This window comes from Corvus moneduloides, chromosome 11 (assembly GCF_009650955.1).
Source record: "Corvus moneduloides isolate bCorMon1 chromosome 11, bCorMon1.pri, whole genome shotgun sequence".
Lineage (NCBI taxonomy): Eukaryota > Metazoa > Chordata > Aves > Passeriformes > Corvidae > Corvus > Corvus moneduloides.
The window spans coordinates 13,194,075-13,206,287 of NC_045486.1; the positions used below are offsets into that span (position 1 = coordinate 13,194,075).

The following is a 12,213-nucleotide window of genomic DNA, read 5'->3' on the forward strand; positions in this document are numbered from 1 at the left end:
GCCAGATAAAGCAGTCTAAACCAGATGTTCCCCCCACCTACTTTTATCAACAAAAATTATCCTGCGTTAGTGTAATATTTTACTAATACTGCTTCAGAAATACACAGAACACAACACTGGATTTTCAGGACTGGCTTTAGGTCTCAAGCAACTGTAAGAGATCACTCATCATCCAAGTTCAGAACAGCCTCGAGTTCCTCAGAGCTGGTGAGAATGACTGTGCCTACACTGAGAAAGGCACCGTGGAAGGAATCAAGTTACTGGCAGCCACAAGTCAGGAGCTCGAGTGATATCATGAGTCCTCTTCCATTTTAAAATAAAATAAATCTAAACAAAAGTCTTCATATACGATAATTCCAGGACTCAGCTGTAGCTGGAAGACAGGTGGAAGGGAAGGCAGCAAGGAAAGAGCTGAGGAATTCTCCCTGTAGATCTGAAAAAACCAGCTGAATGCAAAAGCAAGTAGCTTTCAACTGCTTGATCTGAAGGGGTAACACCTCAACCATGCTAGGCTGCTAGCTTAAAATAGGCTTCTATAATCAGCTTACAGAGGAAAATTTAGCATTATGAATTGATAGATCTGTTAGCTTTCACAATTCAGTAACTGCTAAACCTTGAATAATTACAATACAAAACACAGACTACCCTCCTTGGCACAGATGTTTTCCAAACTAACTTTTGCAGCAGCTCTTCACACTCCATTTCCATGACTAAAAGAAATTACAGGCATGTTTTCTTTAGGTTTTTTTTGTTTCTGTGGTGGCTTACTGCTTTCTAGTGTCCATTACTGATTTCACCATTTATACAAAAGGTGTCTCCTTGGCACTGTTTCTTCAGCCAAGACCTCGAGCAGCAGCACACAAGTCCCTTTGCCCAGCCTGACCCAAAGCTGGCACAGTCAGTGTTTTGCACTTGGTGACTGACACCTCTCCTAACTTCCAGAACGAGTGAACATTCTCTGTGTTTCAATAACGCTACCATTAATATATGGCATAAGCCAACAAAAAGGTAGTTTATTTCAGCATGCTGGTGTGTATTTAGATAATACACAGAAAATTGGATGTTAGTATCACCAAACTACACAGAATTTTATTTTTCACTGTTACCACCCTAGTCACTAAAAATGGCAGAATCCAGACAACAATCAGAAAGCAAAAGCTAAAGAGATGTCTTCTTTATAACATCTCTTTCAAATCCCTGCATTTTTTTATTTTACTATTTCAGAAAACTTCATAAACCCAATTTATTTTTAAATCCGTATTTTCCCTGGATCAAGACGTACAGTCTTGGCTACCAAAATATAATTTAGGGTGAGGATCCTATCTTTAATTTCTGGCACAAAAGAATTTTAGCTTTCATGCAATCCACTCCCTACTTAGCAGAAAGCACAGAGATGCATCTAACTAATGTTTTTACTGATACAATCTGCTGTGAAGTTAAGCTTTCAGTTCATTTCTAAGATAATTCATATTTCCTTTTGCTGATGAATGCAGCTTAAAGCCAGCTTTCCTTTAGGTTTTTAGGCATTTATTATCTTTTCAATTTAAGAACTCCATTTTAGATTTGGGTTGCCTATCACTATGTGCAATATAATAGCTAAGATCTGTTAACATTAAAATTATCACTTAAGTAACATGGCCCCTCTATATTTGTATTTTGGCATCAAAATAGTTTTGAAGAAGGCCAGGTTTGAAAACCAATAAAAAACCTGTCCCTCAACATACAAATTTCCAACCATCTGAAAAAAGTGATACTAAACAGCTTTAACTTTACTTGACACCTGCAGGTCCAAAGGAAAAGTCAAAAATAACCAATCAATCCATCAAAAAACTACAGTTAATAAATTTGCAAAAATCAGTTTGGTGAAAAGAAAAAAAAAGTAGACTTGCATTTAAAATCAAATGCAAAAATCACAAAGTAAGGGAAAAAAATCAGGACACAAATGAAGGATTAGACTGGATGTGAAAGACAGGAATCTAGCAGGGCAACAAATCTTACTTTGGTCTATACATCATCACATTTTTGCTAATAATGCATATCATATACTAGTCAAAAAGAAGCACCGCGACTTCTGCTGTTGATACCACTGATTTTCACCAGTGGTTACTAAAAAACCACTATGGAATGAGCAACAAGTGAACTGGATGTAATGATCAGAAAGTAACAGACTTCCCAGATCATTCAGAGCCAGATTTCATAACACTCCACACATGTTACAGATCAGGACACGTTACTGGATGATATTGTGAGCGCATTGTGCTTAAAAAATAAAAATAATTACAAAATATCTTTAAAAACCTGCAGAAGCAGGATTTTACAAGCCATCTGGTTTCTGGGATTTTTATTGTATTATTATTGTTTAAATAATAAACCTGCTCCTCTCTCAATACTTAAATCTCTGGGCAAAACCCCAACATACTACCACATGATTAACTATTTATTCTCTCTGTATTGCCAATCTTTATGATATTATTCTACACTATTTTCTGTGTACCTTAAAACTTGAGTTCCTGATAATCTCTGGAACTGTATTTTTTCTTCCCAGGAGTTCCCAACCCTTGATGCTACACAGAGCAAAGAATAGGAGTAGGGCTGAAGGGTAGCATTTACGTACAAAAGATAAAGAATACATTGTACAGTTTGCAGTTTTTAACCTCATGATATTGTGAGGCCTAGTTAAACACATTTGAATGCGGAAAAGGCAAACTTTCGGTCCAAGAAGAAATACAAGAGCCAATGATTTGGATTTTTTCTTGATGTGAGAGTAAAAACTTAAACTGTCATAAAAAATACAAGATACTGAACCCTTTTGAACTCATATTCATTCTTTTAAAAGTGAAGCAGGCGAGGCCTTGCAGTGTCTTCACTCTTAGCTTTCAGTGTCTCGAGAAAGGGTAGGCATAAATACACTGATCTTAATTTTACCCTTCTTAGTACTTTTTTTATATCTTAAAATCTTTTACTAGATACTGTTGATCACTTTTCCTTCTCAATAGTGACAAGACTGATCACATTTAGTTTGCCGAAGTGATACTAATCTAGGTTTTGTCAAAATTGGTTCAGCTAACATCCAAACAATGCAAACAGGCAACCAATTTGTATTTGAACATCACACAGTGTGCTCCTCATGTTCAGTCTAGACAAAAAAAGTTTACTCAAACATTTAACTTCATTTTTACGTACTGATCAAAGATGATTCATATAAGATCTTTGCAAAATTTAGAATTATTTTAAACTGCAGCCTGACAGAAGACAGCTAGCAGTCATTAATTTTTTTAAATAAACATTTTTTAAATAAATAAAGTTTAAATTTGCTTTGACAAACATTAGCAGTATCACGTCATTCGGTTTATGGCACTGCAATCTGGATCACAAGAAGTAAAATCAAACAAGTCTGCTAAACTTCCTCGTGAAAATTTGAGAGGAAAGAGTCCAATGGGCATAATGTCAAAAAAAGATACTGTCTTATTTCTGCTTCTAAATGCTTCTCTGCTCAATTTTACGTACATAAGTTCTATAAACTCTGGGTTTTTTTGAAGTTTAGTAGCACTTTGCTTCTCTTCATTCTAACGATATTTTTCTTTTGGTAGGCAAAAGGTATTAACATCTTCAGTTTTTCCTTAATTATACATGTGCAGACAGTGCTGTTTCATTACTCATTTTCAAAAGTCATTTGCTTTGAAAAACACATTTCACATTCCAGAATAACACCTCTTTAGAAAGATTGGTATTGCAATTTTCTGTTTTTCTTAACAGTCTCTTGGATTTCCACATACAAACTATGGACTTGTTTTCCCTTTTGTTCTTCATTACAACTAATTGGAGAATGTGTAAGGCCTTTAGTTATCAGACAAATTATAGATATGTGAAAAGGCACCTCATGTCTGTCCTTCTGCCTGGGATATTTGCTTAAACTGAAAGGCTTTCAACTTAATTTGTAACAGGTGAAAAATTACACTCAGTTTTACACATCATGTGGCAACATAACACCCTTTTGTTGGTCAGGGCACAAAAATGGATGAGCTGAGAAGAAGAGACAACGTGACCATCACTTTGCAAGAGCTAAGATATCCTATTCCTTCTTCTACCAGACATCTGTGTAACACCACAATGCCACAATTCTGCACTTAGGAAATTTCTGCTACTACAGAAATATTAAATAGTAGTGATAAATTCTGGTTTCATCCACCTTTTCTGTGTTTTCTGTTTTTTTAAAGCAAATGTGAACACTCTTGTACTCACTCTGACATTCTATGAACTGATGAATAAAAGTGCAGTCCCCTCCACTCTTTGAAAGAAAGTGCTCTAGTAGAGAAAGAAACACTTCAGTTTACATCTTCTTATCATTTTCAAATTGATGCAACAAAAAATTTGAAAGGCATATTAACAATATTTGTCAGTGTACTCACAATGGACTTTTGAATCAAATCTGAGTTAATATGCAAGCAGACAAGACATGAAATTGAAATGATGTCTGAGGGATACTAGGAAATAGATTACTCTTTTGAACTGATCAGAAGAAAGAAGTACTTCAACTGCATTTTCAAAAGACACACGTTTTTAACCTATATTCTTCAGAATTTTTATTAGCTTTAAAAGGGTATTTTCTAAGTTTTTTATTAGTCTTCATGTTGATTCTTCATATCTAATACCCTCTATTTTAAAAGTGTTGTTGAATATCTCCCTACACTTTTTAAACAGTTTCACTTTGAAAAGACAGTTCTGCAGCAGAGTTCCTAAAACTGGGCTCCATTCCCAAGTCTACTCAAGTTCTTGTTCAGCTCCCAACTCCATCAGAATTCCTGCATCTCTTCAGGAGATTTCTGAAGAACCTCAAAAATCGTTTGACCAAGAGTCCAGCAGTGTGAAAAGGCTGTCATCAGTACAAAGCTGCAGAATATGGTACATTCTAACCAAATTGTTCAATCATTAGCTCTGACATCAGAAGCTCAACTGCAAAACTAAGCTTTACTATATTTCAAAGTTACTCTATAAACTTTTTTTTAACCCACAAGGACAGAGCTTTTAAAAAACAGCACCAGGCTCTAAAATTTATTTTCCATATTTAAACTTCCCTTTTTATTTTTTTCTCCATTTTTACCTGGTCCTCTAAGTGATCATAGACAAATTTCTCATATCTTTCTTTATGTAATATATGGCTCACAAAATTTAAAGATGAAAGCCAGGTGTGGTGCAACACACTGAGAAAAATACCACTTTTTGAAACAACTTAGTTCTACACCACTTTTATCAGGGGCTTGATGTACAAACAAGTTCCTCTCTTCTGCACCAGCTTTTCCAGATGTGCAATGAGAGAAAATGAATGCCTAACCATTATCCTCTAATACACTTTTTTTATGAAAAGCCTCTGGAGAGGCTATGAGTTCTTAGTTCCTCTACTCTGAATACAACTCTTGGCTGCTACAGCCACAGAAAAAAAGTAATGTAAAATCATTATTCTTGTCATGGCCAGGTAGTGTGCCTGTGCACATACTTTGAGAGAACGAGAGACAAAAGGAATTTTAAAAAGCATACTGATTTTACATGGGGTTTACAGTTTTCCTCTTAAATTCCCGAAGTTGCTCAATCTGCATTATAAACCCAAAATTCTTAGCTCTTCTAAAATAATGCAAAACTACACAGCAAAAAAACCCCAATGAAAAACCAACAGTAACTGCTTCCTGCTGCTTTTAAGAGAACAAAATCCAAAATCTGGCAGAGCAAATAACTGCCCATCTGTCACACAAGGGCTACATAAGGGACCGGAAGATGCAGAAAGGCACAGACTGTCATGAAGAGAACACAGGGCAGCAAGCTGTAAAATGCCAGAGAAACGGGGATGGATCAGGTATGGCAGAGATGCAGAAAAATGTACAACTGACAGAATAATGAAAAACTATGCTAAAATACAGAATAATGAAATAGCATGGTATGTGCATGACAAACAAGGTGATAGATTGTATAAACACACAGAAAGAGAACTTGAATGAGCAGTTATATGTTGTCTGTACTCAAAGAGAAATAACTCGGCCAACAGCTTCCTAAAACTTCCAGGTTTAAGCACACGTTCCACTGTTACTTATAGAATGGAGGAATCTATCTTGTCACACATCCATTCAGATGACACTGACTCTTATACAATCCAAAATAAGTCCAAAAAGGATTGCTTCTTCAACTTTGACCAAAAAAGTGAGTTTCAGTGATATAATGATATTTGTTATAATCACATAATGATTTTTAAATGTGCAATTTTAAAATTTGGACTTGTAAAAGGTATCAGTACTTAAAAAACTCACATGACATTCCTACCAACAATTTTAAAACAAACAAAAATTGTTTCTTTAAAAAAACCAAGTCTAGTATGATGTTATAAATTATTCCTCTATGAAATAATTTATATTTGAAGTCAGAGCTCAACACCTTTTACTGTATGTTTCAAATTAGGTCTAGTTTAAAAAAAAAAAGAAAAGTAGACTCATTTCTTAACCATTCTATCAAATATTAAGCTATTACCAACCTAAAATTATGCATCAACAAGATGGATCAATCTATATAAAAATAAAATCTCATGGCAGTCTACAGAACTAGGAACAAATATTGAGTGTCCTGCTTGCCAACCTCAGTGTGCACCACAGCTAAGGGCCTAAAATGCTAAGACGCTTAGAGCAACCAGCACTCTGAAGATTTAGGGGAGGTTTTGGTACAGTTCCTGTAGGTGTTTAACAGATCTCTCCTCCTGGTCCCAATAAGGACCAGCCATGAGGTTATGTCATGATTAACTTTTGATTTTGCTATTGGTCTCCCTAGTTAAGAACCTCTTAACTTACAAATATGCATATGGAGCTTCAAAATTCTGTCTCAAAAATACAAAACCAGTAATCCTTAAACACTGTGAATACTGGTTAAAACCATGAGTTCTCTATATAGGTCCCCAAACCTTCAAACCAATCCTACCACCATTCCTCAGATTGTAGAAGCAAGCTACATCAAGGAAAGAATTAAAATTTACATAAGAGGATAAATACATCTCAGCCAATTAAACAATCTGGAATCATAACTGGAATATTTTTTGCTACATGTGATATTGGACAATTTCACTCAAAAAACTTCGTGTACATTAAGACACATGAGCTAAACTATTTGGCTTTAACTAACTGGCCTCTAAAAAACCCTATCACTTAGATCAAGTTGTATTAATTCCTGTTTCACATAAAGATACTCCTGAGTTTTAAAAAGTTAGTTTCCACTATTTATAAATTTTATATACTCACTTTTTTCATATTTACGTTATAAAAAAAATAGGTTTTGCTGACTTTACTTAGCATACACAACTTCACTAGAAAAATACTGTATGTCTATGTGTTGCAAAGGAAAATTAAAAGGAAAAAACAATCAATGAGCTCTTCACTTTCTTGTGCCACAACCCTGACATCATTCATTCAGTAGACACCTCCTGATTCCAGTGACAGCCTATCACAAACAAAAAAGAACCCCAACAAACAAGGACAGCCTCCAAAGCCTCCAAGTTGTTTTGTTGTATTTTACGAAACTTTCCAACAACACTGTGACTGGAAGCATAAGCAAAAAAAAAAAAAAAAAGCTGGCCAGGAGTGGACAAATTCATTTCAAAGAGAAATAATTCCAAGCAAAACTTTAGAGAACATTTTGAATTTTTTCATCTTCAAACATCAACCATAAGACAAAAGGTAGCCTTCAGATACACTACCTTTCTCTGTGCTCCCATTAATTTTAGGTATGAAGTCGTCAACTTGTATGCCTAGGATTAAGAAAGGGCATTATTTTTGGAACGAAGAAAAATGTTTTGGGTTTTGTTTCTTTATAAACACAGCATTTTGAAATGTACCTGGCTTTTCATACCACCTCCTCACAAGCACCTTATCAGACAAACCAGGCAAAGTTTGATGTGTTTCCTACAACAGATCACGTTGCTGTTTGTTCAAACGTCTAAGAGGTTTATTAACTCCAAAGAATTACTGCCTATTACATACATATATATGTGCATATATAGATTAAAAAGTATTTTAAAATCTAATGTTTCTATGTCCCCTCCAAGCCTCGGGCCCCGGGCCAGAGTAAACACCCGCAGCAGCAGCGCCCTCTGCTGGCCCTGCCCCGACACGGAACCACCAGTCCAGGAGAGCTCCTTACTGGGATAACTGGGAATAGGAACTCTTCCACCAGACACCGAGACTACAAGATTATCATAACAAAAGTAACTGAACAGCAAATCCGGAAACCAGCTTGAAACAAGAAACTGATCACACCTACCTAAGCTGTTGTGTTCTTTAAGAGTTTTCTCTTGAAGGTGTTCTAACCGTACTGTAAACAGAAGTCCAAGATAAAGGTATTTCACAGATAAAAAGAAAAACAAATAATCAAAGTTCCTTCCCCGCTAGTGACTAACCTTGTAAAGCAGTCAGCCGCTCATTGGTGAAGTCATTATCAGCCTGCAAAGCTTCTATTTTTGCTTGAAGCTCTTGCTCTCTTTCTTCCATTTCATCTATTTTATGCTGCAATTCCTTTTTCTCAGCCAGTCCTTTCTGTTGGATTTCTTCTTGTCTTCCTTCTGCTACCTGCTCAAAAAGATTTTTAAAAATGTTAAAAAATTAACATGTGGAAGAATAGATCTTCTTGACGTTTATGCAACTAAACGTACATAAGTAACTTTTTTTGCTAATCAGATAAAGGAAAAAAAAAATCAAAATCTGTTACTTTTACATGAAGTTCACTTCAGGTAGACTGAGAGAATCTCAAAATATCTTAACTAACTTTTTGACTGAGGAACATAAATGTTACAGCAACAGTAAAGGGCCCTAGAACTAAGAAATGCCCAAAGTCTCCCAGCATCTCAATTCAGTCAAAACCCAAGAGCCCTTCTGAACTGAATGTACATTATACAGACCAACTTGATTGAAAGCCACATTTTTCTTTGCTGGATCTCAAGATCATAAGTTTCAAACAGTCTCCTCCCTCAAAACAAGGTAATAAGTTTCAATTTTGATTCTTCTGTGTATACTCATCATCATAAGTGATCAACCCATTGCTGGGGAAACAACTGCCTTAAGACCAGCAATTTAACATTTTAATTTGGAAAGAAAAATTTCACTGATGTACTGAACTAGGAACCTAGGCTCCAATTCCAGTATTTATCCAAGACAAATGCAACAACTGTCTCAGGTCTCCAGAGGTAACACCATTACCTCCCTCGTCCACAACTCCTATTTATCTAGATCGGAGACTCTTGGAGAACAGGCTTTATCATGAAGTGATTATTCTGTTCTCCAGCACAAAGGACCTTAAATATTAATATACTTAGATATTTAGTTTAATATCAAACTTAATAGCAAGATTGAAGATGAGCCATATTATTACTATGTGGTGTTGTAACTGCACAAAGAGGCAACATGAAATGCAAATTTATTTCTAATTCTAGTTTTCATTCCTCTTACCTTTAAGATGTTTAGCTTGAACGTTACTAGTCCAAATAAAAGCAGCTGGATACAAAGTTTTACACTAGACATAATTTTATACTATAGTATATTTCAGCTCCAAAAGTATGGTAACTTTCAAACTGAATGAAGAGGGAACCTTTTCAGGAAGTTACTTAACTGATGACAGTTTCAATGACATTAAAACTGAACCTAAAGAATATGTAGAAGATGATGTGTGTCTTTCTATTGTTAACATGTTGTTTAACAAGTTTCTTAGCCTTTTTTGTTTGCTACATTAGAAATTAAACTGTATTTATTTGTTCCATTTATCACAGTTCTATCCAAAGTCAGATGAAGTTTTGTCATTACCTTCAGCTTGTCAGAAAGATCTTTAATTTCATTTACAGCTCCATTGTACTTATTAGCTAATTCCCTTAATTCTTCCTGAGTCCGCTCATTCATTTCTTTCAGGTGTGTACATTCATCTTCTGTATTACTTAAACTCCGCTGTAAGACAGAATTATTATGCAGTAAATAACAACAAAAGACAGACAATAAGCTACCAAACACTGCAAATGATCTATTTTTTCCAAGCAGTTACATATGCACAGGATGCCAACTAAGGGAATATAGCAAATAATGATAACGGAAAAAAAATAAAGGAAAAGAGAATAATGCGAGATATTATAGGGGCAGAAATCTTGAAGAAAGTATCCAACACTTTAACTGTAAAAGCTCCTTTTAGAGTGTACTTTGTACAAGTAGTTAAGCATATGTTTCTATAAATGCTACAGTTTAAACAAGGTCTTACAGTATTTTTTTTACTGCATGTATGTCATTTTCCCATCATGTATGTCACACACACAGTAACTTCTGTAAGACAGCTTCATGAATTTTGAAATCGGGGGGAAAGGGAGGAGCTGAAAGAACAATCTTAGTCCTGTCCAATACAAGAAATAAACACTACTACTTAATATTCTGCAAGTGTCACAGTACAACAGATACTGACGAATTGCAGCAACAAAACAGGCATGTAAATAGCAGCAGTTACAACTATTTTCAGCACTTCCAGGAGACCAGGCATGAAACTTCAATACCTCCACTTCAGACAATTTTCTGACCACTTCAATTTTCTCCTGAAGGACCCGCCTCAGGGACTCTTTGGCTGTTGTCTCATAATTGTGTTTGTCTTCCTGTAATGCTATAAGCTCTTTTCGTATACTGTCTTCTGTTTGATTCTGCACATATAAAATAATTCAAGAATAGAATATAAATTACAATTTTGCTCATTAAATAAATTAGATTGTGATAAAGCCTGTTCTATTAAAAAATGTTTAGCAATTCCTGGTAGATAAGAAAACGTTATGTACAAATCAGCGATCAAAGATTCTTGATTCTTCCTACGCCCAGACAACTGGGTACAAACAAGTTATTTTTTGAAGTGTATGTATAGTAGCACATGTTCAATGGTCAGCTTTGATTCCAGGAAATTTATGGGTCATTTTTGGGCACTGCTAAGACAATGTCAAGCCTAGGAGACCTACAACTGGACAAACCAGGAACCTACAAGAGGAAAGGCCTTACACTTATAACGTAGATAATTGAGAGGAAATAGAAATAAAATAAAAATCCAAGGCAGGCATAGATGGCCTAAACAACAATCAGGGGAGCATATACTTGTAACTTGACTATCAGACAGGACATGGGCAATGAAAACAACAGCCACTTACTGAGATGCCTTGAAATACAGAGCAGATCAACAGTTTTTCTGCTACTAAGATTATCAAAGTTGCATAGGCTCATTTTGGAAAGTTTATGTTCCAAATGCTTTCCTACAACTAGCTACTTTCAAAACTCTTGAAAAGAGCTGCCTTTCAGCATTCCTAACATTCAACTTTAAGCGAGCTACTTACCTTTGAACAAGCCTGTAATTGATTTCCCATAACTTCTAGTCTTGATAGCAGCCTGTCTTCATCTATTAAAGCCTAGAAGAAAAGAAGTATCACCTCAGAACTATCATGTGCTCAATGAAGTGCCAGTAGAGTTCCGCTTTAAAGACCTGAATTTTGTTGGAGTACTTACTGCTGATAGCTATTTCAAAGGTACATAACATTTATTAAACATTGTGTTTTGCACAGTTTTAGAGAACCACCATGAAGTTTTTATTATTTCTGCTGCTTTTTCCCCCATTAACAGCTAAAATTTGTATGGCAGTGCATAGTTCAGTCCATAAGGAAAAGGATGCCTGCAGATACCTGCCAACTAGTATCTGAAGCCTCTTGTGTGACAGCAAGTAGTCGCTGAAGGGTTGCCAGCTTCTGTTCCAACATTTGTTCCCGATGTAAGGCTTCCTGTGAAGAGAGCAGGGCACCAGTCAGTTCAGCTAGAACAACTCAGGAAATCAAAAGTAACAGAAAAGATCCCAAAACACAACAAAAAAGGAAATGTGAGTGGCAAACACTGTCACTTGTTCAAAATCATGAGAAGCCCCATTCCATTTTATGAATCCACAAATTTATTTGGATAGTTTAATTGGAAAATGCCATCCTATAACCTCAGGTTCCTAAACCTTCATTTTTTTTGCTATGTTGCACATGCTGAGAACACACTGTTATTCTTTCCAAGACTTAAAGACACTTTGTCTTGTCAATAATTTGAGTAACAAAACTGCAGACACCAAAAGGCAGCTTGGCAGCTTCCATGCAATGAGCTGTTCATCCTCAAATGAGGTCACGAAAGAGAAATGCCAAGCAAGAACTCC

At 35.6% G+C, this 12,213-nt stretch overlaps 1 protein-coding gene across 24 annotated transcripts in view; it reads right to left on the reverse strand.

Annotated features, from left to right (window-relative positions):
• SLMAP (sarcolemma associated protein) overlaps positions 1-12,213 on the reverse strand; it is an 84,484-nt gene that overhangs the window by 29,285 nt on the left and 42,986 nt on the right. For 7 of the 24 annotated variants that reach the window (XM_032120353.1, XM_032120369.1, XM_032120355.1 and 4 more), the window contains 8 exons: positions 11,708-11,803; positions 11,366-11,437; positions 10,550-10,690; positions 9,822-9,959; positions 8,426-8,594; positions 8,290-8,340; positions 7,727-7,777; positions 4,243-4,305 (listed from right to left, as the gene is read on the reverse strand). In XM_032120353.1, the coding sequence (XP_031976244.1) occupies positions 4,243-4,305; positions 7,727-7,777; positions 8,290-8,340; positions 8,426-8,594; positions 9,822-9,959; positions 10,550-10,690; positions 11,366-11,437; positions 11,708-11,803 (781 nt within the window). The remainder of the gene's footprint in view (positions 1-4,242; positions 4,306-7,726; positions 7,778-8,289; positions 8,341-8,425; positions 8,595-9,821; positions 9,960-10,549; positions 10,691-11,365; positions 11,438-11,707; positions 11,804-12,213) is intronic. The other 17 variants (XM_032120374.1, XM_032120365.1, XM_032120375.1 and 14 more) reach the window with 5 other exon arrangements.